This window comes from Talpa europaea (genome assembly GCF_964194135.1).
Source record: "Talpa europaea genome assembly, chromosome: 1".
NCBI classification, from domain to species: domain Eukaryota; kingdom Metazoa; phylum Chordata; class Mammalia; order Eulipotyphla; family Talpidae; genus Talpa; species Talpa europaea.
Genome location: NC_140073.1, coordinates 20,742,849 through 20,768,472, shown reverse-complemented (window position 1 = coordinate 20,768,472; position 25,624 = coordinate 20,742,849). Strand labels below are relative to the sequence as shown.

The window sequence follows — 25,624 nt, the reverse complement described above, 5'->3', positions numbered from 1 at the left end:
ATATACAAAGAAAAATTATACTCTGTTGGGGTTTGCAGCAATGTCTTGAAAAAAGAACTTATTTGGTCAATATTAACATTTTATACACTGTATTTCGTGGATTTCAAAATTATGTTCTAGACTAATTTATTGACAAATTTCTTTAAAAAGAAGATGTGTGTGGCCCAACAATTTTGGGGAAAGCTGCATACAATGACCCCCTCTCAGAAACTTAAAATGTGTAGGATTCCCTGATTATGCACTGCTGAGAAGAGGGACTGCAAGGGCGTGTGCGCCCCCGAGGCACAGAGTCTTGATAGATAGGGCCTGCCACTTGCAAACACTCAACAAGTGATTTCTGGGGACAAAATAAGGAAACATTTGCAGCAAGGAGAACTGTTACCCTATATTTAATCTAATAGTTTTCCCAAACATCATTGTTAAAGCAAACCTTTTATTGAGGAGCACCCTGATATTAACATCCCTTCAAGTTAGTATTTTGGGCAATGTTCTCCAATATTTTATAAATAATATTAAAACTAGTCTCCCAAGGTCCTAGTGAATTGGCAGAGAAAGACACAGGTTTATCATTTAAGACTGCATGGACCATTTCCTTGCCTATAAACTGTGTCTAAGATCCCAGATGGCTGAACTTGGGAAACTGCTCTACTCTGTACCTTAAGAGGCGACATTATTAAAGTATTGAAAATACTTTATTTTCACAAAAATTATATAAAATTTTAAATGAAGAGCCTAGGCTTTTAAAAAGGTGAGCAAATTGTTCAAGTTTACACAGCAAATTAAAAAATTCTCTTTGGCGTCATATAAGATTGCAACCAAAATGATATAAACTGAAGAGAGATAATTGCAGAGAATCTGCTCAGAACGGTAGATAGAAGTAAGGCAGGGGACAGGAGGGTTTAATGGGCATGGATGCTGAGGACTGAGCTAGAAGGTGACCATCTAACAATACTACCCATCAAGTCTCACTTAAGTAGCCCTTTTCTGTTGACCCTTCTGAACTATATGTTGCTCTCACTCCTGTTTGAACTCCCTTATTATTTACTGTTACTCATTCAGTTCATTATAAACTGCCCTGGAAGATTATGGACTGTCTTTAAAGTTGACTTGGGTGCTAAATTTTTACTGTTCGCTTACATTTGGTTATTCTTTATCTTAATGCAGATGGGGGAATTAGTACTCTCCAACTCAGCTAAAATTAGATGGGGTCATGTGACTAGCCAATAGACTGTAAGCAGAATGGCAAGCATTATTTCTGAGCCAAAGCATTTAATCACTGGTGTGAAGTCCTCTTTTCCTTAAGTAGCAATCGTGTTAAAATAGAGGTCCCATAAAATTAAAACACCAAGAACCACTAAGCTACTGTGTGGAAAACAACTGCATGAAGAACTGCGTGGCTCCACAGCTGACTTAGCATGGCAAGAAGCCACTTGGGTGATGTGTCAAACCATGGAGATTTGGTGACAGTGTCACTGCAGCGTAACTCAAACCATCTTAACAAAAACAACTAAATATTCCATCCCCGAGCACAAGTGGGAAATTTTGATCATTAGTTATTATTTCCCCACCCTGCATATATGATATATATTATTAACTTATCACTGAATGTGATAGGTAACGCATTAAGCTGTAAGGTCTCAACATTTTTCTCTCACGTGATCTAAACAGTCACTATTAATTAATCATAGCTGGCAAATGAAGGTAACCCACCAAAATCATTCTCGTGAAATCAGCATGAAATCCGAACATGTTACCATGACTCACAAGACCACACAAGAACTGGGCCTTACCCTCCTCTACAATGTCATTTCCTAGTACCCACTTTCTCATTCACTCTACTCCAGACTGATTTTCTGTTCCTCAAATGCACCAACAATGTCCTCATCTCAAACCTTTAATTTTTCTATACTCTCTTTTTGTCCATATTTTTTCAAGTTTGGCTCAAATGTAACATCTTCTGACAGACCTTCCTTCCTGCACTTTCCACCTCTACATCAATGAAAATAAAACATTAACCTGTCTTGTTTTGCTGTTCTCCTAGTACTTGGAGTAATGTCTGGTGTATAGAGATGCTTGATAGGTATTTCTTGAGCTAATGGAAGCAAGCCCTCTACCCAACCTGATGTAGCCCATCATCATTTTGAAGAGAAAGGACAGGTCCAGTTCATTGTAGCTTTCCCTCAGTGCCTATCCATGTGCATACAATAGGTGTCCCTTAAATTTCTGACTGAGGGTAAGAAGACTTTTATTTCCCTTCATTCCATGATGTATTTATATCTGTGCCTTTTGCCCTTCTTCCACTTTTCACATGAGCTGTCAAGGTAGCTTTTATTTCCTTTCTCCATTCCCCTCTCTCACCATATCCTCTCTCAGTGGAGTTCCTTTCTTGTCCCTTTCTCACCCCCAAAATGCCTTCTAAAGCAGCAGTCTGCTTTATAGTCGAACAGTAGCATTCAGCAATGCAATGTGTTTGGCCTGGTGTCACATCCAAGTTCAGCATCTATTTCCTTTCTACAAGAGTTGATATTAAATCCCATCTGGACTTGGCTGGAGCCTTATGCCTATAAGTTGGAACCCAGAAGTTTTACCCTTTGGGTGTTTTGAAGAGAAGCAGCTATTACCATTTGCCAGTTGAAAGGCTTTGCCTTTGAAATAGACAATGAGACATGTTCAGGCAGAAAAGGCTTTCTGGAGTAAGACTGGGAAGACAGGACTCAGAAGACCTGCCACTCATTTGGATTGCACACAACTGTGGGCAAATCATCAAGATGTCTAGCTTCTGTAACAGTGAAGGAGAAATAATTGCGTTCTTTGGGTATAATTGGACTATAAGGGCAGGGTTATAGGTGAGATGAGAGAAAAAAACATGGGACTTAAATCAGAAGACCTGAGGTTTAGAGCCAGAAGTCCTGAATGCAAGACCCAATAGTAAACACATTTCTCATCCATTTGCGCCTCCATTTACTCTTTCATGAAATAAAGCAAGACTTCCTATATCGAGCAAGTCTTTTTGGTTAACAGAAACCAAAGGGAAATGAAAATTGTTTATTAAAGGATAGCATAGAAATTTCCTCACAGAAGTCAAGGGCAAGAATGCAATCTGGTGTGTCAAAAATGGTCTGAAACAAGGAAGCTGGAAAATGTCAGAACTCGTGTTAATGCACTATCTGAATTTCGTCTTATTCTTCCTTCTCCTGCTTCTCCAGCCACATGAGGTATATTGCTATCCTACACTTTCCAAATTTGTCTCACAGGTTCAATGTCATATCAATCTCAAATTTCTAGAATAGAGATTCTGATTGACTCAAATTGTAGCGGGAATCTAGTGTTAGGTCCTATCAGTCATGGGCATAGAAGGTAGAGTGTTACAGAGTAAAATTATGGCAATATCCAGAAGAAGGAACTATATAACTTGTGGGTTGTGCTAGCAATCCAGAAAATGTCTTGTGAGGCGTCACACTCCTACATTCTCAGGTGTTATAAACAGAATGGTGTTCATTTCTAGGCAGAACATACAAATATCTCAAAAATGATACACACTGATACTATAAGAGCATAGTCATCTGAAAATTTTCTAATAAGTAATCAAGGTCTAGTCAATGCATTCAAAGTTGCCTTATTCTAAGAGTCTAGTTTTTATTTTTATTTTAAAGATTTATTTATATATAAAGGAACCGGGGTACAGGCCAGATGCGCAGGAGGGTGAGAGGATTTACCAGAGACAGAGCAGGGAACAAAACAGGCAGACTGAGAAAATACACTGCTGGGGGGAGCAGCAGGCGAGACAGGAGAGGTCTGCTGTGCCATGTGGGATTCTCACCAGCTGGCCGGGATCAAACACGCGCTGCAGAGGCTGTGGACAGCTTCACAACACGGCGTTCAACCACCTGCGCCACCAGGAAGACCCTGAGTCTAATTTTTAGTGAGCAGCGACAATCAACCTTTTTACCCACTGTGGTGGTGATGATGTTGGTGGTGGTAGTGATGACAATGGGGATGGTAGTGATAGCAGCAGTGCTGGAGTGGTAATGACTAACTCTGACAGGATCAGGAACATTTAAATTTTGCTCGGCACATACGAATTACATAGTGAATCAGTAGAGAACAAACAATTTTCAGACAACCCCAAGGATATTAGTCACCCTTTATAAACCAACCCTGGCCATGAACAACACAGCTCATGCTGTACTGTTCATTTATGGAGAGCCCTTAAAACTCCCTAATAGATATTTAGCTAATGATTTGCATGAATTGGAGAAGAGATGAAGAAATGAAAATTTTTAGCTGTAACATGTATTGAAAGGAATACAATTGCATTTATCGTAAATAATAGTGCTACTCTCTCTTTTGTCTTCCTAACAATTGACTAGCTTCTCTTCCTTTATTTCCTCCCTTTGTACATAAAGCCTCACAAAATTCATCCAAATTTCATCTTCAAAAGTTCACATTTCTAAAACAGTTATTGTCAGACTGTGGGATTTCGTCCTACAGGCATACTATTTTAACATCCAAAGATTTGTCGAAAGCCCACTTGAAACTGACCTGGGCATTGGAACATTCTAGAGAGCTCTTATCCAAGGGTATTTCCAGGGCACAGCAGCCACACTGACGACTTTGTTTGCCATCATTTGGAAGCCCACAGGCTCAGCTCTGTAATCGCACTTGGTGAGCTGGAGACTAATTAGTCATTCAACGTTATTAACTTATCATGAAGATTGCTTTCCAAATGACCGGTTTACTTAGACTTCACTGACAATTATTTCACAAGACACTGTGAGAGTGAGCTAAGAATGGATTTTTGGGAGTTAATGTGGAGCTGGAATGGCACTTTTCCTTTACCTTGCCAGAGGTCTCCTACTCCAGGAAGCAGCCCTGGGCAGGGAGGGAAGCTTTCCCTTTAAAAGAGTTCAATGGCCCACTGTGTTTATAATCCTCAAATCCCGTGATTCAGTCCCAGGTCTTTTGGTCTTGCTCCACACTCCTGCTCACATTTGGTTTAGATTTGACTTTTCTTTGCTTACGAGGGAAAAGTGTTATGACTAGTCAGAAGCCAGCAGGTCCCAATATTTTAGAATAAAAAATAAACAAGCCCTCGTCTCTGACAGAGTGAACCACATCTTGGATCCCATGGGTCTTCTGAAAGTAGTCAGCCAGATAGGACACTTGAGCTTGCTTTTGTCTAGAAAGTGTCAAGTTGTCTAGATGTTTCTATCTATGGGTTCATGTGATTCCTGAAGGCTTCCTAAATTGTGGGGGAGGAAAAAAGAACAACAGCCATTCCTGCACTGATGTAATGCTGGTTTATGAGGCCTGGTGCATATGCTAGACACGGGGAATTGTTGGGCACTGGAGCTGAATGTGTCCTCTTGATGAAGTCATAAAGGCCCTGTCCTTAGGTGACTTAAGGTTGATTGGTCATTAAGTCCCACCATGAGGCAGGCAGCCATGGAGAAGGTCTTGGTGCCTTACTATAAACTCTGAAAACTGTCTTGTTAACCTCTTTTGTGTGGATGGGCTAACCAAAACGCTTAGAGGTCAAGTGACCTAAGTAATAGGAGGAGAGCCTTGGATTTTCTCAGCCAAAGCTGCTGAGTGCATCATGGAGGCTTTCCAAACAGTGTGATCTCACGTCAGCCCAGACCAAGTCAAGCTTTCTTTTTCAGTTTCCCACATTTCATGGTTTGATTTTGAAGGTACTGGGTGCAATTATACAACAGATACCAAACATCTACAATTCATAATTTTAAGAATTTAACTTTTATAGAAGCTCAAAGAAGAGCATGAGAAAGTCTCTGTGAGACCAGCGGTGTGGGTGGAGGTGATTGGAGTAGAACGTGGGCCAGATAAGAGCATAAAGGTGATCCAGGAATTCCCAATGTCCGGCCGTGACTCAGTAAGACACCGGGTCAGTTATCTGAGATGAGTCATTTGCGGCAGAGGGGCAAGCACCCTCAACCCCTCACTGAACTATCGAGAAGCAGGCAACCAAAATACCCCCCCCCCAATAATCCTAATTATAATCCTTAGAATTTGCATACCTCTCTATAGTTTACAAAGTACTTTCATAGTCTTTTCTTTTGCCAATTGTTTTACTGAACAAATGCAGAAGGGACTCAAGATGACTTAATCTAGTGGTTTTTACAGATTTTTAAAAAGTAAAATCTTTAGTCAAAATTAGATCCTGTGGTACTTTTGTAGATAAAATGAATCCAAGTGGAACCTCTGTGGGGGAAATGGAGGTAAGCTAGAAGGAGACCATGCATTCTTTTTTTTTTTTTTTTTTTTAAATATTTATTTATTTATTTATACAAGCACTGGGTACAGTCAGAAGCACGGGAGGGTAAGAGAATTCACCAGAGCCAGAGCGGGGAGCAGAGCAGGCAGAAGGACCAAAGCACACTGCTGAGGGGAGCAGCGGGCGGCAGGAGAGGTCTGTGCGCCATGTGGGACCCTCCTCCGGTGGCCGGGGAGCAGCCGGGGATCGAACTGGCGCCGCAGAGGCTGCGGGCAGCTTCGCAACCCAGCGCTCAACCGCTGCGCCACTGGGGAGGCCCGAGACCATGCATTCTTAAGCCTTTGCTTTGATCCCTGCTTCTAAGAACACTCCAAGGAGCCTCCAATTTCCAGGACACACAGTTAAGACAAACATTGTTTCTAGTCAATACCTATTTGCTTCACTCCCATCCTCCAACAATGGAAAGCTGAAAGCTGTGGAGATGACAGGAAGTGTCTGACTGCTTGCCCAGCGTGCTTTTTACCGAAGCACCAGGACTGGTTTCTAGGCAGGTGGCTAAAGCTTGAAGATCTGCTTGGGAGCCAGTTTACTACCAGTTTTTAGTGTCCTCTTGGTCACACACGGAAGCAGGGTCAGCTCAGCTACTTCTACGATATTTTTAGTGTACCTGCTCTTCAGGTAGGGACTCAGAAGCAGTGTTTTCATTTCAGAGGGGAAACTCCTAGAATCATGGGACGCTGGCCATTGAGAGATTGAGGAGCAGGTCCCTGAACATTGCAAATGCAAGAGCAGCATCCTGTATTAAGCAAGTGCTCTCTGATCAAAACCACATGTGACTCACTAGTGGTTGGTATGTGCAGAATGCTGTGTCCCCCTCCCCAATTCACATGTTGACATGTTACTCCAGCGGGATGTTGAGAGGCTGGGCCTTTGGGAGGCAACTAGGTCATGAGGGTGGAGCCCTCATGAATGGAATTAGTGTCTTTATAAGAAGGACACTCAAGAAAACTTGCTTCTCTTCTCCCACCCCCTCAATGGAGGAGAGAAGACAGACATCTGCCAGTCAGGAAGAGAATCCACACCAGGGCCCTACCATGATGGCAACTTGATCTCAGACTGCCCTGTCTCCTGAACCATGAGAAATACCTTTCTATTGTTTTAGTCGCCCAGCCTGTGGTGTTCTGGTATAGTAGCCTAAACTAAGGCAGTGAAGATGGTTGCCCAATTTTGTGACCCTTCATAGATAAGCGTATAAATGCAAACAAGAAAGAAAGGATGAGCGTGTGGGTAGATGAAAGAATGGATAAAATGATGAATGGAAATGGACATGTGGATAAGGGATGGATAGATGACGAATGGATATGCTGAGTATAGATATGCAGGTGAATGGATGGAGATGACCAGGGGTGGATGACTGTGGGTTTAGGAAAAGATGTGAAAAATATGGAAAGATGGATGAGAAGCTATATGGGAGGGTGACTGGAGAATATGTGGCTGGTTGGTAGGATAGATGAAAGGATGTGTGGCTGGGTGAATGGGTGGACAGGAGGATGGGTGCATAATGGCTGGAGAATGGGTAGATGTTTGAGTCCTGGAAAGAAATACAGAAAGACGAGTAGACAGATGAATGGGTAGATGGAAGGATGTTTGGAAGGATGAAGGAGAGTGTGGCTGAGGACATGGATCAAAGAGTGGGTGGGTCTAGGCGAAAGCCTGGGATGGCACCTGAATTAATGGAGCCAAATCCCACCCCCACCTTCTTGCCTCCATGGCTGGCCATCAATTAGCTTTCTCTCAGCAGTCCTGATAAGAAGCAAATAACCACCTTAACAATGTGAACTTGGGTTCTCTTTCCAAGGAAGAATAAGCTCTTCCTCTCTACCCAGAGAAGTATGACAACACTCCAGTCTCCCTCCACCCTCCTTGGGCAGGGAATCACCACCATCCATAGCAGGACCTTCCACAGCCACAGCCCCAGACCTCTCCCAGTATCCGGCTACCTGCAACCTAGAGAGACCAGTACCCCAGCCAGACTCAGACACTTAAGGAAAATCAGAGGCCAGAGGCTGAGCCCAACCACCCAGAGGAGGTTTCAGCACAGGGTCATTCTCCCCGAGTTCGCCCTCCCAGCCAGCAAGGCGCCCCCCACCTCACCCCACCTCACCCCCCAACCCCTCTCAGGCCCCGGGGCAACCCTGATTTACATTCTAGAGAACCGGGCGGGGCGGGCGTGGAGGGGCCCGCGCCGAGGCTTGCTGGTACCGCTTTAAACCTCTGCAGCCTGCTTAGTCACAGCCCCTCGCTTGGGTGTGTCTTTCGCTCGCTCCCTCCCTCTTAGGTCACTGTTTGAGCCCTCGAATAAAAACTGGAGCCAACTTCCTAGGCGGCCTCATTGCCGGACCCCAGCCTCTGACAGGTTCGGTCCGCCCTCCTGGCCCCGTCCTCCACCAGCCCCCCCAACCCAGCGCACCCCGACTCTCCCGCTGCACTCGCTGCCCGCAGGACACCATGGGCAAGTTTTGGTGGCGCGCAGCCTGGGGAATCTGTCTCTTGCAGCTGAGCCTGGCGCAGCAGATCGGTGAGTGCCCGCTGGGCAGCGGGAGGAACAGAGGCGGCACAGACTCTGGCGCGCGCGGGCAACTTTGGCCCCGGGGACCTTCTCCAAAGGGCCGCCCGCGGGTTGGATTTGGTTAAGGAGAACGGGGCTCGGCTTTGCGCTAAGCTATTGGAGAGTTTGACTGGGAAGCCTTGTGTTGTTGAGAAGAAAGGAGAAAGACAGAAGAAAGTTTTGTGGTCAGGCTGCCAGCAGGCAGTTGGGCACGGTCCTAGAGGCGATAACCCGGCAAGAAGTAACTGTCCTCATGGAGTCCAGGGCGCACGCGGCGGAGTCAGCGTTAACAGGCTCCTGTGCGCAAGGGCGCTGGAAGGCGGGCTGGGCTGTGGCTGTGCAAGGCAGAGCCGCGTGGCCGGGGCAGGGAAGAGGCTGCAGGTGTCCACGGAGGTGGGCACAGCTGCCTATGTGAGAGCTGGAGCCAGTGTGCTTCCCAAGAAGCCATCCTGGGTCCTCTCGCTGCTCCTGATTCCCAAGTTCTTATAGTTGGCTCCGTCACTGACTACCTTAGTGCCTGTGGGAATTTGAGCCAGCTCTGCGGCCAGGTTCTGGGTTTCCACGAGGTGCCAGCCCTGGGCAGGGACTGTGGGTAGTTCCATAATGACTGGGCCAGCTGCTCAATCCTTGCAACCTCCTGCTGCTGCCAATCAGTTAGGGGAAATCCAGACAGAAATGTGGCTCAGGTTCCCTGCCTGGCAGCCTCAGGGCAGGAAGGGAGTCCTGGCAACAGGGTGGCATCAGGGACCCTGGACCTGGAGGTGCCAGTATCCCTTCCAGACGGGGTCTGTGCTTGGTGACTGTGGAGGTGGGTGGTGGTTGCCTGTGGGGTGTCTGGCAAGGCTGATCTCCAAGCGTTCTTTCCTTTTCTTTGTCTATATATGTACAGATAATTACATGGCCGATTACCTTATCACTCACAAAATAAATTTTACTTTTAAGGAGTGCCAGCTGGGTCATTAAGGCAGCTCAGCCTATGGTTAATTCCACTCAGCAAGTATTTACTAAACCCGGTTCTGGGGGTACCAAGAAAGTAAATGCCACAGACCCACTGGGGTACTTTAGATGGGGCAGAGGGGGGAGGTAGGGTTTAGATTTCTGAAACAAATAACAGTAAGAATAGTTGGCACAATAGCACTGACTCCCCCAGACAGCACAGTTTTACTGGGCCAATCACTATCCTAGAGGAAAGCACAATTCTTCACATGTGTTATTTTATGTGACCCTCACAATGGCCCGGTGTGATGCAGACTGCTGTGAGCCCTGTGTTACAGGAAGGAAACTGAGGCTCAGAGAGGTTAAGTGACTTGTAGGTGTTCACACAGCAGGAAATGTTGGTGCTGGATGGGCACCCAGGCCCATTAGCCTGTACTTAGTCAGAAAGAGGGCTGGTGGTGGTTGACGACTTAGAGGTGGCTTCCACAGAGAGCAAGATGGAGCTCCAACCAGCCCTGGAAAGCCGATGAGCAGAATGGGAGAGAAAGGAAAACTTGGATTCAGAGAGGATTCTGGGTCTGGCCTCTGAGCAGAGGAGCCCCAGAGGCATCCCCCTGGCATCTAGGGAAGTTTATTTGTAAGTTAACTTCCTGTCATGTATTCTGCTTTGTTCTGAGGATTCTCACTTCAGCCTCCTTCCACACCTTCTCCCCTATTCTTTTAAAGATCCCCACCCCCAAATATTTGGCATGTCCTGACTTTTGAGATTCTCCCAGTGACCAGCAGGCTCACTCCTGCCCTGCAAGTCCGTGGGCCTACTGGGCAGCGTCACTGGAGGAAGCACAGAAAAATGCCAGTAGCAATAACTGCCTGGGCCCTGGCTTTCATGTGCTTGTAAAGTTGTTTGGAAGGAACTGAGACTTGGAAAGGAGGCATGACTTAACAGAGGACTTGGGCTGGGCAGGCGGGGAAGGATATGGAAGGAGACAGGCCGGGGAAGGAAAGGAGCTGGTGTTGCCCCATTCTGGAGAGTGGTGGATTCCAGAAGACAGTGAGGAAACTTGGAAAGAGACATGGTTTGGGGAACTGAAAGATCCAATCTTCTTATAGGAAAGAAAAAAAGAAAAAACAAGAGAGAGAGAAATGACCAAATGTACTTAAACAATATTGGACTCAGAAGCTCTGAATTGAACAATAGTTACTTTGAATGACGTGTCATGTCGGGGAGGAAGAAAGTGGCCCAGAGTAGAAAGTAGATGGGATGAGCTCTCGGGGCAGACATTTCTAACTTTCCCTCTTCCTTTCCACTGGGGACCAGAATCATGGCCAGGGAATTTTGACTCTGGTGTTGAGAAAGAGGTGTCTGAGGCATCTAGGGCTTGGGGGTAGTACATCTTTTGGCATCCTTCTGCTCCCTCTGAACATTAGACTCCCCTCTTCCTCCGTGAAGAAGCAAGGAAGCAAAGCTCTGTTGTTTGCTGAGGTTTGCATCAATTAATTCAGTTATTCTCCAGATACACATTGGGCATCTACTTCCTACAAAGGCACAATGCCAAGTAGGTGTGCTTCAGCTTGGCAGCCAGGATAAAACTTCCATAGTTTCCAAAATGCTCATATAGGAAGGGTGCTGGGCAGTGTGAAATTCTTAGTTTATGACAGTTCTTCTCCATTCATTCAATAAATATTTCTTGACTCACTGTCATAGAATCAGAGATGGGGATCATTGAAAAAAACCCCTTCTTTTTCCCAAAGAGGAAATAGACTCTGAATGAGAGAGTGACTTCCCCTCTCTTGGACACAGTGTTAAGGGCTGGGCGCTTTGTCTCCCTCAGGTCTCTGCAATACATCCCACCCTCCAGGACTGCACGAAGCCCCTCCCCTCCCCCTGCAGTGAGCAGGGAGGGTGTGGTCTATCAGCTTAACAACACTTGTTTCATGCCTAAACAGTATCTTCAAGAAATTTTGTATTTTACTCCACAATCTACCCAATTTGAGTTAAACATAAGAATGAGTTATATTCTTACCATAATACAAAGATGTTGATTCAGAAAAAGGATAATGTCTTGGGGCTTTCAGGTCCCCCTGCAGCATTGTTTGATCCCTCACTGTTGGAGCACCCGGTTTTAAAAGCCTGATATTTTGCAATGGCATCTTCTGCCTCTGTGCTCCTAAATCCCCAGGAATTTTGCCATTTACTGAGCTCTGCCAGTCTGAGAGCTTTCAGCTAGGTGCTTAGCACAGGCTGTCTTACGTGGTCCTCGCCCCAGCCTTAAACACATTCAGTATTTGTAACTTCATATCCCAAAGAAATTGAGACTTAGGGAGATGGTATGACTTGCCTAAGGCCACACATACTAAGTAGTGGAGTTGGGGTCCTTTATAGTTTAACATCCCCCTGTGTAGACGCCAGTGCTTGTGCTCCTTTGACACTTTGCCTGTGGAAGACTTCGGAGATGGTATGTGAAGTCTGTGTCTGCTGTGAGTGGCTCCTCCACCCCCAACCAACCCCATGCCCTGGACTCTTGGCTGCCCTGTCTTGCCCTGGCCTGTCTCTCCCCAGGTTTGGCCACAGCTATCAAGACATGCCAACCTAGTTATTTGTTACTAAAATAAGTCCATTCCCTTATCAGAGTCCAGCTGCCCTTCTAGACATGCTCTCATTTGCAAGCTTGGAAAAAAGGGAGAGGCTTTTCTTGTCTAAGAGACAAGTTAGGGCAATGCCCTCTGCCTGGAAATTAAGAGGCCCGCAGGGGACTCTCACGCTGACCTGCAAGCAGTTTGGATGCATTGACCCAGAAAGCCCCCTTATCCCTGAGCGCGTTAGAAACCCTCAGGGATCAGCGGGTTGTCTGCTCCAGGGAGGGAATCCTCATGAGGGTCTTTGACTTTGTGTACAAAGTCCAGGATCTTTAACCAAATGCCACTGAGGCACTCTAGGTGACATGTAGCCACCTAAGTGAGACTTCAGCTTAGTCTGCAAGTCAGATAGTTGAAGACTGGAGTCCCTTGAGCCAGTGGAGGTGGTGGGAGGTAAACTGGGTTGCCCACCAATCCATCCTGGCTGGGGCTGGGGCTGGGCCTGGGGCCGAGGCACTAGTGTTTCCACAGCACCTCTGTTTTAGCTGACCCCACCCAGAGCCTGAAAGGGAAGTGGCTCTTGTGAAAGAATGAGTTGAAGCAGGTGGCAGATGCTACCAGGCACAGCCTAGTTTTCAAAGGGGATCTTTTCTGTCTCAGAGAGAAATTCTGGGGTTTGCACACTGAAGAGCTGATGACTCAATTTCCTTTTGTGTCCTGGCTTGAATAGGAGGCACAAAAGTGTTCTCTAGAATTACCAGGGCAGGCTAGTGCCTCCCAATTCAAAACTGAACTCTGCTTTTTACTTATTTAGCAAGTAGATATTTTTCTTAAAAAGTTGCATTGCCCCAAAGGCAGTCAACGAGGGCTTTGGAAGCCAGCCCCATTAATCAGAAGAAGGAAGGGTGCTTTCTTGTTTGTGTGATAGGATCTGACTTGACATGCCTATGGTGATTATACATTCCAGATTTTCTGGGAGAATCAGGATGTGAAATAGGCATATATTCTACCAATTTTTGAGTATTATATGTGATAACTAAATGTTTATAGATTTTTCTACAATAAATGCATGGCTTCATGTGATGAGAAGTCAAAAACTTTGCCAGGCTTCTTGTGGGAATAAATTCACCTTGTTATAACTCCTTAGTCAGTCTCATGTCTGATTAAATTGATGTTTGACTCAGAAGATGTGTTTGGGAGAGAAATAATCTTCCATTACTCTTCACTTATTGATCACCCCATGTGAAATGCCAGGAAAAATCACGTGGGATACATGTTTCTGGAAACATGAAGCCAGATACGTCATGGGCATGCTGGACAGTCATCTGCATCCTCAGGGTGTCTTCTGTGTTGGGTGCCACAGGAGAATTAAATGTTTGAGATGAGGGCATCACATCCAGAACCTTATGATTCTGCGTGCCTCACGCCTGCAAGTGAGTGGCAGCTGACCTGCTTAGACCGTGAAGTTGGTGGCATCACCAAGCCAAAGCACACATGGATTGCTGGAGGCATCCATGAAGGGGAGGCGGTGGCTATGCAGGCAAGATAGGGTTTCAATATATGGAGAATTTGGAAGGAGATAATAGGGAGTGCAGATTTCTGTTGCCTGCTATTCATTACCCATTCCTGAATGAGCTAATTAGCCAGCCAATATAGTTGACAGCATCTATCCTGCCTTTTGAGGTCCCCGAAAAGGCTACCCCTGTCAGGAAAGTGCTCAGGGTCTGGTAGAGTTTCCTGGAGAATGGTTGAAGGTGTATCTCTGACTTCCACATGCTGGAATCTGGTAGCACAACCCCCATCCAGTGTGACAACAAAAAAGGAGGTGAGAATTAAGGTGATCCCTGGCTGGCAATCCCTGGTGTAAGAGGAAGGCGGCCATCCAAGTAGCCTCACCTCTGATAAGGTGCTATCCACTCCCCCATAGCTACCCTGTGAGCTAGCCTGGATTTAACTAGCTGCACAGTAAAATTGTGCAGGGAGGCCTTTTGATCTTCTGGGGCCAAGACTGTTACTGTCTTTTCTACTCCTCAAAAGGGGAAAACCCCAAACCTTATATAAATCTTCCCTTATCTGTTCCCTGCAGTGCTGTAGGAGCCCCTGACATTAGAGATGATATCGTGTTCATTTACGTGGTCCCAGATTCCAGTGCTGGCCCTAGGTGTTACAGTAATTGTTGCACTGAAATGAATGTCTAGATTATAGAAATGACTCTGTCCGGTGTGCATGGAAGCGTGCTAAGCAGTGGCCTAGGAGGCCCCTATGCTTGTGTCACTGACTCTATCAGTGGTGATGCGGTCTCACCGAGGACAGGCCTTGGCTGGCCAATTGGCCACCACAGCACTCATGTTTGCTCTGCCCAAACAGGGAGGTCACCTATTTGTGGCTTGAGTGGCTGCTTTCTGTGGCTTGGGACCTCTGCTTAAGGACAGCGTTATTAGATTCTTGGCCCAAGAAGGGAGCGGATTCAGTTAGCATGAGCCTCCAAATTTAAGCCTCGACATAAAATACTCCCTTATAGCCGCCTGCTTGGAGGTCTGGTTATTTTGGATATGCTGATCTGGGTTGGGGGAGAGATCTACACTCTTTCAACCCCTCTCCTACTTCTGGAAAGTGGCAGCAGCTGGAAGGGAAGCAAGCAGAAGCATTTCGCGGAGGATTCTCACCAACACTGTGGGTGACCACGAGTGATTAAAATCCCCAGAGAAGACTGACTTCTAATGTGGGCCTCGTTGGCCCTGGCAGGCTGTGCCTCCCTCCGCGGAGCCTGCCATGTCTGGATCTGCCCATAATGGTGCAGGTCCTGCCGACCTCTGGGTCATCTGCCCAGTGAGACAAGGGGTCTAACACAGAATGAGGGATGGTGTTGTGGGGGAGGAAAATCTCACAAAGCCTGATCTCCCTGAGTCTGAGGTGCTCTGGCTGCCTGGGTGTGGCTTCCTGAGGCAAATGTCCCTCCTAAATGCAAGTGTGGGCAGACAGGTCCAGTGGGTGGAGAGGGCTGAGTCACCAGAGAGGTGATTTGCAAAACTCAGGCCCCAAAATCCTTCTTTGAGAACACAAGTTAATTGCAAAACTGTAGGGGGGAGAAAGAGTATCGTGTAGTCCACTAATTTCGAGCATTTGCTGTGGTTTCAGCTCTACTCTCCATGGTGTCTGAAGGTTCATCTTTCTGCCCCTACAACCTCTCTTGAGAGATTGAGCTCTTTTGCCTTTTGTTTCTTTGCAAGTACTTGTATGTTTTTGAGAGGTCATCAGCACCATTTGTAATAATGGCTGTATTTATAGAGTGCCTTTGTTTTCTCTCTACTAACTTGTCTAATCCAACACCAGCCTTTCGAAGGAGGGCAGTTATTATCCCTCTTTCATGAGAAAACTGAGGCATAGAGAATTTCAGTAACTTATTCAAGGTCCTAGGGCTGGTGAGTGATGGAGGTTACCATCAGCTCACCTGTCTGGCTACAAGGCTTGTGTCCTTAGCCACCAAGTCATTGTTCTTTTTTGGTATGTTAAGATGACAGGGCATCCCAGAAACTCAGTGATGATACCTGGTCATACTCCGGTTGTTTTCATAAAATTCTTTTAGGGATCAATTTCACAGAGGTCATTAACATCCCAGAGCTGGTTTTGTCTTCCCATTTTATACATGATGTCAGAGGAGGGGGCTGGAATGACAAATATGAAGGAGAAAGAAATGGTGTGGAAACTTTCCTATTCAAACTCTGAGTGACTCATTTGTTCCGATTCTTGTATAGAAGTTGTTCCCTGTGATAGGAAGTTGGGGAAGGGGCAGGACAGAAAATGATGGTGGATTAAGTGGTTTGTTCATTATCCCTTCATTACTTGCCATCTAGAGGAAAGATAACGTCCGCTGATTGAAATTTCTCTGTCATCAAGGGCTAGCACTTTGAGTCAGGATAGGACAGAGCTGGGAAATGAAGGGAGCAAAAAGCAGCAAAATTTTGTCCCCAGCTTAGGGTTCTTGGTGCCAGCACCTTCTCTCTAACAGATAGAACCAATGAGGAAGGCAGGGAACCTCAGAGAGAGGAGGCTGTAGGGAGTCAGGCTCTGCTGATCCACTGTACAAGGAATTGGTCCTTCCCAATGTCTGTCCGTCCATCCCTCTGGGCCTCTCTGACTGGCTTTAACTTTCCCTTATTGTTTACTACCTGTCTGATCCCTGCTAGTTCTTCCCAACCCTAGCCCCAACCAGATGGCCAGGCTTCTGTTTGGTCCAGCGAGGTGACCATTGTATGGTTGGTGGGGGAGGTGGGGAGCATTTCCTCTGGGTGTCCTTTGCTGGGAAACAAGTCGCCCAGGAAGGGAGGAGACAAAGTCCCCTGGGATGTCTGACTCAATCTGTGGGAAGGGACTTGGGCCGCTGGTCTGGGGCATAGATTCATCACAGATTCCCTATCTGTTTCCATTTAAGTGCACCTCTTTGCACTTGAGCGAATCTGCAGCACCTTCTAGAAGAACCCATCCAGGCTGCATCTTTTTCTACTTCCTCTCCCAAAGAAAACCTCCCAAAGTAAAAAAGCGATAACCATAAGACCTGCTCGCCATTGTGCAGGTTGAGGGGGCATGGGTAGAGGGTTTATTTCTTTGAAATGGTTTAAAAATCTTCCATATGAAAGACCACCTCTGCTAAGCCAGATGTTTAGTGTGGAATGTTTAGTTTAGTAATGGGAATGAGGTTTGGCTTTGGAGGTGGGTCCTAGAGAAGGAGAAAAGGCTGTGGCACAAGACAGGTTTGAGGTCAATACCTTTCTTTGCTGCTGAAGGACAGATTGAGCTTGGGTGGTTACTCATGAAGAATCTAGAACACTGTTTGTGTCTTTCTTGAGGTTTGACGTGTGAGACAAGGCAGGGGAAGTTTAGACCTCTTAAGTTTTGTCCAGTAGAATCTGGTCTCAAGAATAAACTTTGCTGAAGAAACGATTCCATGCAGCCAGTACCTGGTCTCTTGTTTTGGGCTTGGAAGCGTATTTTTATCCAGGCCCCTGGTTTCAGCCTTTGCCCACTCCAAAGTATTAAATGAGTATTATGATATGCCAGCAACAAATGTTGCCCTTGCTGCGTGTGTCCACTCTGAGAGTCCAGCAGAGCTAAGCACCCTCTTACAGACTGAAAGGATGGGATGTCACCGGGCGAGCTCCACTGCTACCCGGGCCTTGCAGAGTCACATTTCCCTGCAAGGAGTGGGCAAGGGATCGGGGCCTCAATTGTGCTGGTTATAGGATGCGGACAAGAATTTGGAGAGAATAGTGACGCTACCAAAGAAATCTTTCCAGAATATGTCTTTGCAGTGGCTCCTGTGTGGTAGGGCTAGCTGCCTTCCCAGTGTCTCTCCGTCCATCCCTCTGGGCTTCCCTGACTGGCTTTTACTTTCCCTTACTGTTTACTAGTTGCCTGATCCTTGGTAGTTCATAAAAAACCCACAAGCATATCTCCAACTGAAAATAAGTTCAAGGATGCCGCTGAGTGTTTATGGCCCTCTGTCTCTTTTAGTGGTGAACATATAAGCTCTTTAGGGAAAAACCCTTGCTCTTAGCATATTTTATATAACCATAGCCACAGCTGTCAGCATGGGGCCCAACAGCAAATGCTCAACAAATATTTGGCTAATTGAATGAATGAATGAGAAAAAATTTCTAGATTTGTGTTCAATGTCATCTCTACCATTTACCTTTTGTGATTGTTATGGGTTTTAGATAGTTCTTTGTCATCCTTTTGTTGTTATTAACAATTTTTTCTAATGCCTCTTGCAGTGATCCTCAGATATCATTGAATTTGCTTTTTTTTTCTGTGTTTCCTCCAATCTGATTGTGTCTTTCTTGAGGTTTGACATGTGAGACAAGGCAGGGGAAGTTTAGACCTCTTAAGTTTTGTCCACTAGAATCTGGTCTCAAGAATAAAGAATTCCAAGCCTCCAAATCATGTTCTTAATAATATTCAAAGAAAAAAGGATGCCTTTTTGTTTTACTCTGTCAAAACGGGGCATGGGTGGAGGGTTTATTTCTTTGAAATGGTTAAAAATCTTTCATATGAAAGACCACCTCTGCTAAGCCAGATGTTTAGTGTGGTGTAATGGGAATGAGGTTTGGCTTTGGGGGTGGGTCATGTAGAAAGAGAAAAGGCTGTGGCACAGGACAGGTTTGAAGTCGATACCTCTCTTTGCTGCTGAAGGGCAGCTTGAGCTTGGGTGGTTACTCATGAAGAATCTAGAACACTGTTTAGCACATAACTAAATTGTCTAAAGTAAACTTTGCTTTAGTTCTGTTCTGAAACACTAAAGTGTTGAAAGCAAACTTCTGTTTTCAGAACAGAATTGACTACTGTTTTAGTTTCTCTTTATTACTGTTTCACTATGTGAGGCTAAGCAAGTCATTTCACCTGCATGGGTTACAGTCTTGTTGATCTGTAAAGTCCTTTCCAGGCCTCTTGTCTTAGAACTCATTCTGCTGGCCCATTAACACCTAAGTCTCATAAAATTTATGGAAAGAATAAGATGCTAAAATGTGGTACCCCTTTCTTCTACTTCCCCCACCACCCTCCAAAAATGATGCCTTGTTTGTATTAAATGTTAGAGGCAAACTATTTATCCATGTCAGAAACAAATGCCTGGGCACAGTTACCCTCTAAACTCCACTGGGCAAGAATGACTTCTAAGGACAAGGTGCTTTGCTACGTGAACTCCTGAGACTCTTCTCATGCATTTGGGGATGGGCAGATGAAGAAGCTCAGCCCAGAGAAGTTAGCAACGTGTCTCAGTCTTATGGCTAAAACTGCCAATAGCCAGGGCTGGGATTACCTGTGTGTCCTGAATGCGATGTTGTTTACTTTAAACTGTACTTAATGAAACATTGCTTCCAAAGGCCAAAAAAGTTAACTCTCTAAGAAGAAGATAAAAGATCATGTCCTTCACTCCAAAGTTCTGTGAGCACCTTGGATTTGTCAGTTTCCCTCAAGGGAATTTGGCAACATGGAGGTGCAAACTGAACCATAATATTTAGTCAAAGCAGTGCTTTGGGGATGAGCTCTGGTATCCTGTGGAAGATAACTAGGGTGGCCATGGGAATCTCAAATAAAGAAAGGAAAGGAAATGAAAGCAAATGAACTGATAGATAGGAAAGATATATATATATATATATATATATATAATAGCTATATTAGCTAACATATAGCTAATATAGCTTATATATATATATACACACACACACACACACATATACATTAGATAGCTAATAGACAGACAAACAGGCACAAAAACCAAGATTCATTGAGACGGTGTGTTGCTGCTTCTACTTAAAACCTTCCAGTCTCTTAGCAAGATTTTTTTTCCCCCCATGAAATCAGAGAAGCTCTGGCTCAGGTGAAAAAAAAATAAAGTCTTCAAAACTGCTTTACTTGTTGGCTTTTCAAAGTAGGTCATAGACTATCTCCTGTTGGGGTTCTGATTGTCTATCAGTCACCAGAAGGTCTTACACAGACACAGTCCATCTGGGGTACACCCACTTCATACCTGGAATCTGTTGCCAGAAGTTGAAACAAAATACTGGATGGGTTCAGTTCTTATATCATGTGCAATGCTCTCAGTTATTCCTGGATTTTGTCCAGCCATTTGTGTCTGCAGCCAAACCCATAGACAGCAGTCTAGAAGTGAGAACCTGTGACCCGCTGAGCTCAGCATTTCTCCCTCGTATTCACAGGAGGACTGTGGCATGAGTCTTCCCTTACTGGTTGCCTCTGTTTTCCCGGCTATAAAATGCCAATAAACACAATTCCATGCATTCAAGTGTTGTGTGATTGGCACTCTGGAAAGAAGGGAAGGAAAGAAAAGATTTAGTTTTAGTCCTCAGAGACAGAGTTCATCTGTTCAGGAATAGAGTCACCTTATAGTTGATGGCAGAAAGGTTAAACAGATGGGAGAAATAGAAACATTTATATACATCATCAAGTGCCAAAAGATTAGGAAAAGCAGAAATCTTGGTGAGTGGCAATTGTGTGGAGCAACTTCATGGAAGGAATGGAATTTGACAATGGAATTTTGAAAGTGGAAAGAGACAGTGAGACAGAGACAGAGAGACAGAGAGAGGAGAGAGGAGAGTAACCCAGGGAGTAGAAAACAGGAGCTGAAAGTTTTCAGGTATGCCTCATCTGGTTCAGGGAGAGCCCCACCTGTCTGAGCAAGAGTCCATGTTGAAAAGGGGCCTCCCCTGGTTGCGCAGGCAGTTGAGCGCTGCGCTGTGAAGCTGTCTGCAGCATCTGCAGTGCCGGTTCGATCCCAGCCGGTGAGGGTCCTACATGGTGTGGCAGACCTCTCCTGTCTCACCCACTGCTCCCCTCAGCAGTGTATTTCTTCAGTCTGCCTGTTCTGTTCCCCGCTCTGTCTCTGGTGAATCCTCTCACCCTCCACTCATCTGGCCTGTACCCTGGTTCTTGTATAAATAAATAAATACATCTTAAAAAAAAAAAAGGGTCCATATTGAAAAGCAGTGTGGAATGGAGTTTCACAGATTGTAGGTGATCAAGTAGCAGATTGCAGGTGATCAAGTAGCTTCTGCAAGATCCAGTTCTTCTGCCCCAGAAACTCAGAACTTCTTAGGACACCTTCTTCAGACAGTGCTGGGGAGTTTAGAAGCAGGCAAGCTATGGTTGAGATAGATTTTGACAACTTTTGTTTTAAATTAATTTATTTTTAACTAAGGTAATATTGGGGTACCCCATCAAGTATTACCACCATAGTGCACTCATCATTAACTCACTCATATTCCACCACCATAGACCACTGTGCTGCTTTCTCTCCTCTTTGTTCTTTTCCTTCCTTTACCTCTCCCCACCTTGGTGCTTCAGTTCCATAGTCCATAGCTTCAAGGATTAGTTTTTCAGCTTGCTTCATCTGACCAGTAGTTTAGTTACCTTCTATTCCACATATTAGTGATACCGTCCTGTATTTATCTTTCTCCTTCTGACTTATTTCACTTAGTATTATCCTTTCAAGTGCCATCCACATTGCCCCAAATGGCATATGTTTATCTTTTTGATTGCTGAGTGGTATTCCATTGTGTGTATCTACACCACATTTTCTTGATTCAGTCACAGGTTGTGGGTCACTTTAAATTGTTTCCATAATTTAGCTCTAGTAAATAGCCCTGCAAATAAGACTCTGATAACTTTGTCTTAGTTGGGGAATTTCGATTTAAGAGAATGCCAAACAAACCCTAGGGTAACAATGTTAAACAGATTTTGGCACCTGTAATATTTCCCATTGATTATGTGAGGCTGCCCGGAGGGCTGTGCTAAATAGCCATACCTTGGCTTTACTACAAAGATTGCTGTGATCCATTAGTGATGTCTGCCATGGATCACATGGAGATTCTCACAGTAGAGCAGCAGGCTTTTCTATGTAACTCCAGGAGTTTAGCCACTAGAATCTAGTTGTACTGTCGACTCCATAAATGCAGTCTCTTACCCAGAATTCAGGCATTCCAGTCTTCTCTTATGATTCATTCCCACTCTGTTTTCTCATCACCTCAAGTAAATTTATATGCAGGGATCCAGGAATCTCTTATGTTTGTACAAGGGCCAGACTTCCTGGCAAAGGGCCTCTTCTCCACATCAGCTTCTCCATCTGCAAACTGAGAAGACAAAAATGATGCCTCACCCATGGAGGTGATAGGAGGAATAACTAGCTAATGTGGGTAAAGCCTTTGAAGATGAAAGGATTGCATGTACATGTTAATTACAACTTTTATCAGCCCTGGAGCCTCTGCATTCTCAGCTGCCACTTGTGCCTCCCCAATGCAAACAGCAGAAGCATTCCACAGGTCTTGCTCCTAGCATCTAAACAAGGAGGCTGGTTTCTGAGCTCCAGTTGGCTAGCCACCTCTGGGCGGCTCAAGTTTCCCTCTCCTCATCCCCAAAGGAAACTGCAAGCTCACTACCTGGGGAGGTAAGATAAGATAGAACCAAGGTATAAACAAAAGGCTCCATCTAGAGTCTACAAGAAATAGCCCCCTGGGTGAGATTAGGACACTCTGCTCTAATTCCCACCCTGTCAAAGCCTAATTGTGTGACCTTGAGCTATTGGCTTTATCTGTCTAATGCTTCAATGCACTGTGTGAACCATCTGGGAATAATAATCCCTCTGCCTTCCCTAGACCTCTCCACCTTTACCTGCTGGTGTGAAAGTGTTTTGTGCTGTTAGGCAGAAGCACGTGATGTAGAACTACAAGGTCCTATTATTACCTGGGGTAACTTCCACCTTTATCTCTGTCTCCTGTTGCTGGTTGACCCCAATCATTGAAACTGTATTCTTCGGAATGCTCAGCGATCAGCTAAGAGCTGCCATCCCCTCCTGGCAGCCCTTATCTAAGAGGACCTGGTATGTGTTCCAGCTTCTGGGTAGTGCCCGTTTCCTGAGGTGTGTGCAAGCATTCCCACTGGCAGGGGCCTTGGTGCCCTCCAAATGGATCCCCAATGCCTTTGCTGGGGTAATTCTGTACACTAGTAGAGACAGAGATGGAAGGTTTTCAAATGCTTCCTAGAGTGAGGCTGGGCTGGCCCCTTATAGTTGCATCAGAATATGGATCCAAAGAGGGAGAGGTGAAAGGGAGAAAAGGACTCTAATGGAGAAGTTATCATGGGGCTGGAGAGAAAATGTCAAAGAAGATGGCATGAAGAATGAGGGAAAGTGCTAGAATCATCCTGCCCACTTATCCAAGGTCATGCAACTAGTTAAACCTCAAACCCTGGTCTTCTGACTCTCAGTCCAGTGCCCTTTCCACGGCCCTCTATGCCATGATAGAGGGAAGGGTGCCAAACAAGAGGACTTGGGCCACCCAGGCACAAAGACTGAGGAACAAAGAGAGGAAGGTGGCACAATGGGAAGCTGTGAGGGTGTTTACTCTCCACCGGAGCCTTCATTATACTGAGTCTGGTTTCCTGTGCACTATCTTGTACGTCCATATTTGGCATTCATTCTTTTCTCATATCAAATAGAGTCTTTTTTTTCCACTGAACTTACTTAACTTTTTTAATGTTTCCATAAAGTCATCAGTAATTTTTGCAAAAGTAACACTCCAGAAGATATTTTATCCTGATATTTAAGTTACAGGAAGGAATATATAGAACTTGCTAATAAGGAAAACGTCAAAATCATTTTTCTAAAGCAATACTTTGGAAATTTCTCGGAAATTTCTCTGATGTGGTGGTGGGAGATTTATGGGAGCTACACCTGAGGGGAGACATCAAATACTGTACAAAAATGAACAACAATGTAAGAAAATTAAAAAGTTTTTTAAACAAGAAACCATTTCCAAAAAGAAATGGTATTATATGGTATTACAGAGTGGGTAACAGGTATACATAGCACTCTTAGAGAAAAATGAGAATATCATGAAAAAGATCCCTTTAAAATGCTCTAATTTCAGCCTGTCTCAAGTTACTTTTGTTTATTTATTTTTGCTAAAAGAATAATTTTCATTTTGATCTTTTTCCCAAACATAATGAACATTTGGGAACCAGAAAGCCCAGTACAACCTGGCCTGGCTTTTTGGTCAGCCTCTGTAATTCTGTAAGTTGAGTCAACAATCAGTGGTTTTCAAATGACCCATTTATTCACTCAGCACATATATTCTGAATGTCCCCCCAGGCCCTGGGGGGACAGCTTAAAACAAGAGAGGCACAGTTTCTGTCTAGTGGGACTTTCAGGTTATCTGCAAATACAGAAAAAAACTAATTACGCTGTCATTTAATTACATTTCTGGTAAGAGCTGCGAAGAAGCACAGGGTGTCTGAGATCATGTGACACAGACACATCATCTGACCTAAAGCATAAGGAAGGCTTCAGAAAATGTATAAGGTGAATAGCAGTAACTATGTTTGTGGGACCCCCACAGTTCCTGGGAACCCTATTTGTTGGACTTTCCAACCTTACCAGCTTTCAGGACTGCTTTTTACCTTTGCTGGAAGAAGTGACTCTCATTCCATGGAATGGCCACACTGAACCATCATTGTCAAAAAGAACCATGACCACAGCACTTGACTTAGACCAATCATGATCCACCCACTGGAGCTGCGAGTTGGGTCTCATCTCTCCTGAAGCACAAGTTCAGGATTTTGAACAACATCACAAATCACTTAGACCCTTGTTGCACAGGTAGCAGTGTCTGTTTACAATGAGTAAGGCTCCAAAGGGTGTCCACCCACCTGGGAGAATTGTGGTTTGAGATACTACATAGTCTAAAGAAAAAAGGTAAAACTAAGTTCTTGTGTTCTTAAGCCACACCCTCAACCTTTCCCTGCGAATACACACCTCATGGATAGAGTTCACATGGGGGACACAGTACAGTTTGAAGCTTAAATGGTCTGTGACTTATTCTCAATCTTAATAGTTATGACTTTATTCTTTCCCTTCCCCAGCAAGAGCATATCAGGGAATCGCTTAAACCTGTTATCATTTATAAGAAATAATCTATCTTTTGCACACTTGAGCACTTTATTATTAGAAATTCATTACTTGCAACCCATCTCAGCGCTGCTGGAGCTGCACCAGGCTTGAGGACCACTCCTTTGCAGTCATCCATTAGAAAGGAATTACAACAACCTTGGATGAGTCTCTCTTCCTGTAAATTACCTGATGATGACCCCCGGGGGTGATAACCGGCTTCTCCTTTTTAAAACTACACTCCTAGAGTGTTTTAATGTGTGTGAAGTGTTTTCAGTTCCATTATCTGATCCAGCCTTCATATTAACTTTGTGGTTAGCGTTACCCTCCTGCATTGAAGAGAAGTTTAATGACTTTCCCAAGGTCACATAGCAGTTAGTACAGATTCAGGATTTGAACCCTAGTTTTCCATTCCCAGAGCTGATGCCCTTGTCATCCCTCTATGTTGGCACCTGCTGGACCTGATTTACTTTCAAGGAATCTGAAATTACTATTGAATTTTATATTAGTAATTGACCTTCCATAAGCAGGAAAATCCCTTCCTAATTATTTCTTTGAGTCCAAAACTAAAGGGTCCAACATCTTAACATGTAAACAACCCCAGAGATGAACAAGAGGTCTTCATGCATTTGATTCATGAATCTAGTAACAGAAATGTGAGCATGGGGGGAACTTCAGCATTTTAGAACATTTATTTTCTTACTCCTTTCTGTCATCTAAATACCAATAAAGGATTTATGATGACTATATTTATGATGATGAAGAGAAATCTGAGGGATGTTTAATGTGGGCCTTACTTATATAGGATCACATCTGA

General features: G+C 44.8%; 1 protein-coding gene across 2 annotated transcripts in view; it reads left to right on the top strand.

The window, feature by feature from the left end:
- Positions 1-8,743: 8,743 nt before the first annotated feature.
- CD44 (CD44 molecule (IN blood group)) overlaps positions 8,744-25,624 on the top strand; it is a gene marked incomplete at both ends in the record, with an annotated part of 81,567 nt that continues 64,686 nt past the window's right edge. For both annotated transcript variants that reach the window (XM_084246211.1, XM_084246210.1), the window contains one exon: positions 8,744-8,813. In XM_084246211.1, coding sequence (XP_084102337.1) covers positions 8,744-8,813 — 70 coding nt within the window. The remainder of the gene's footprint in view (positions 8,814-25,624) is intronic.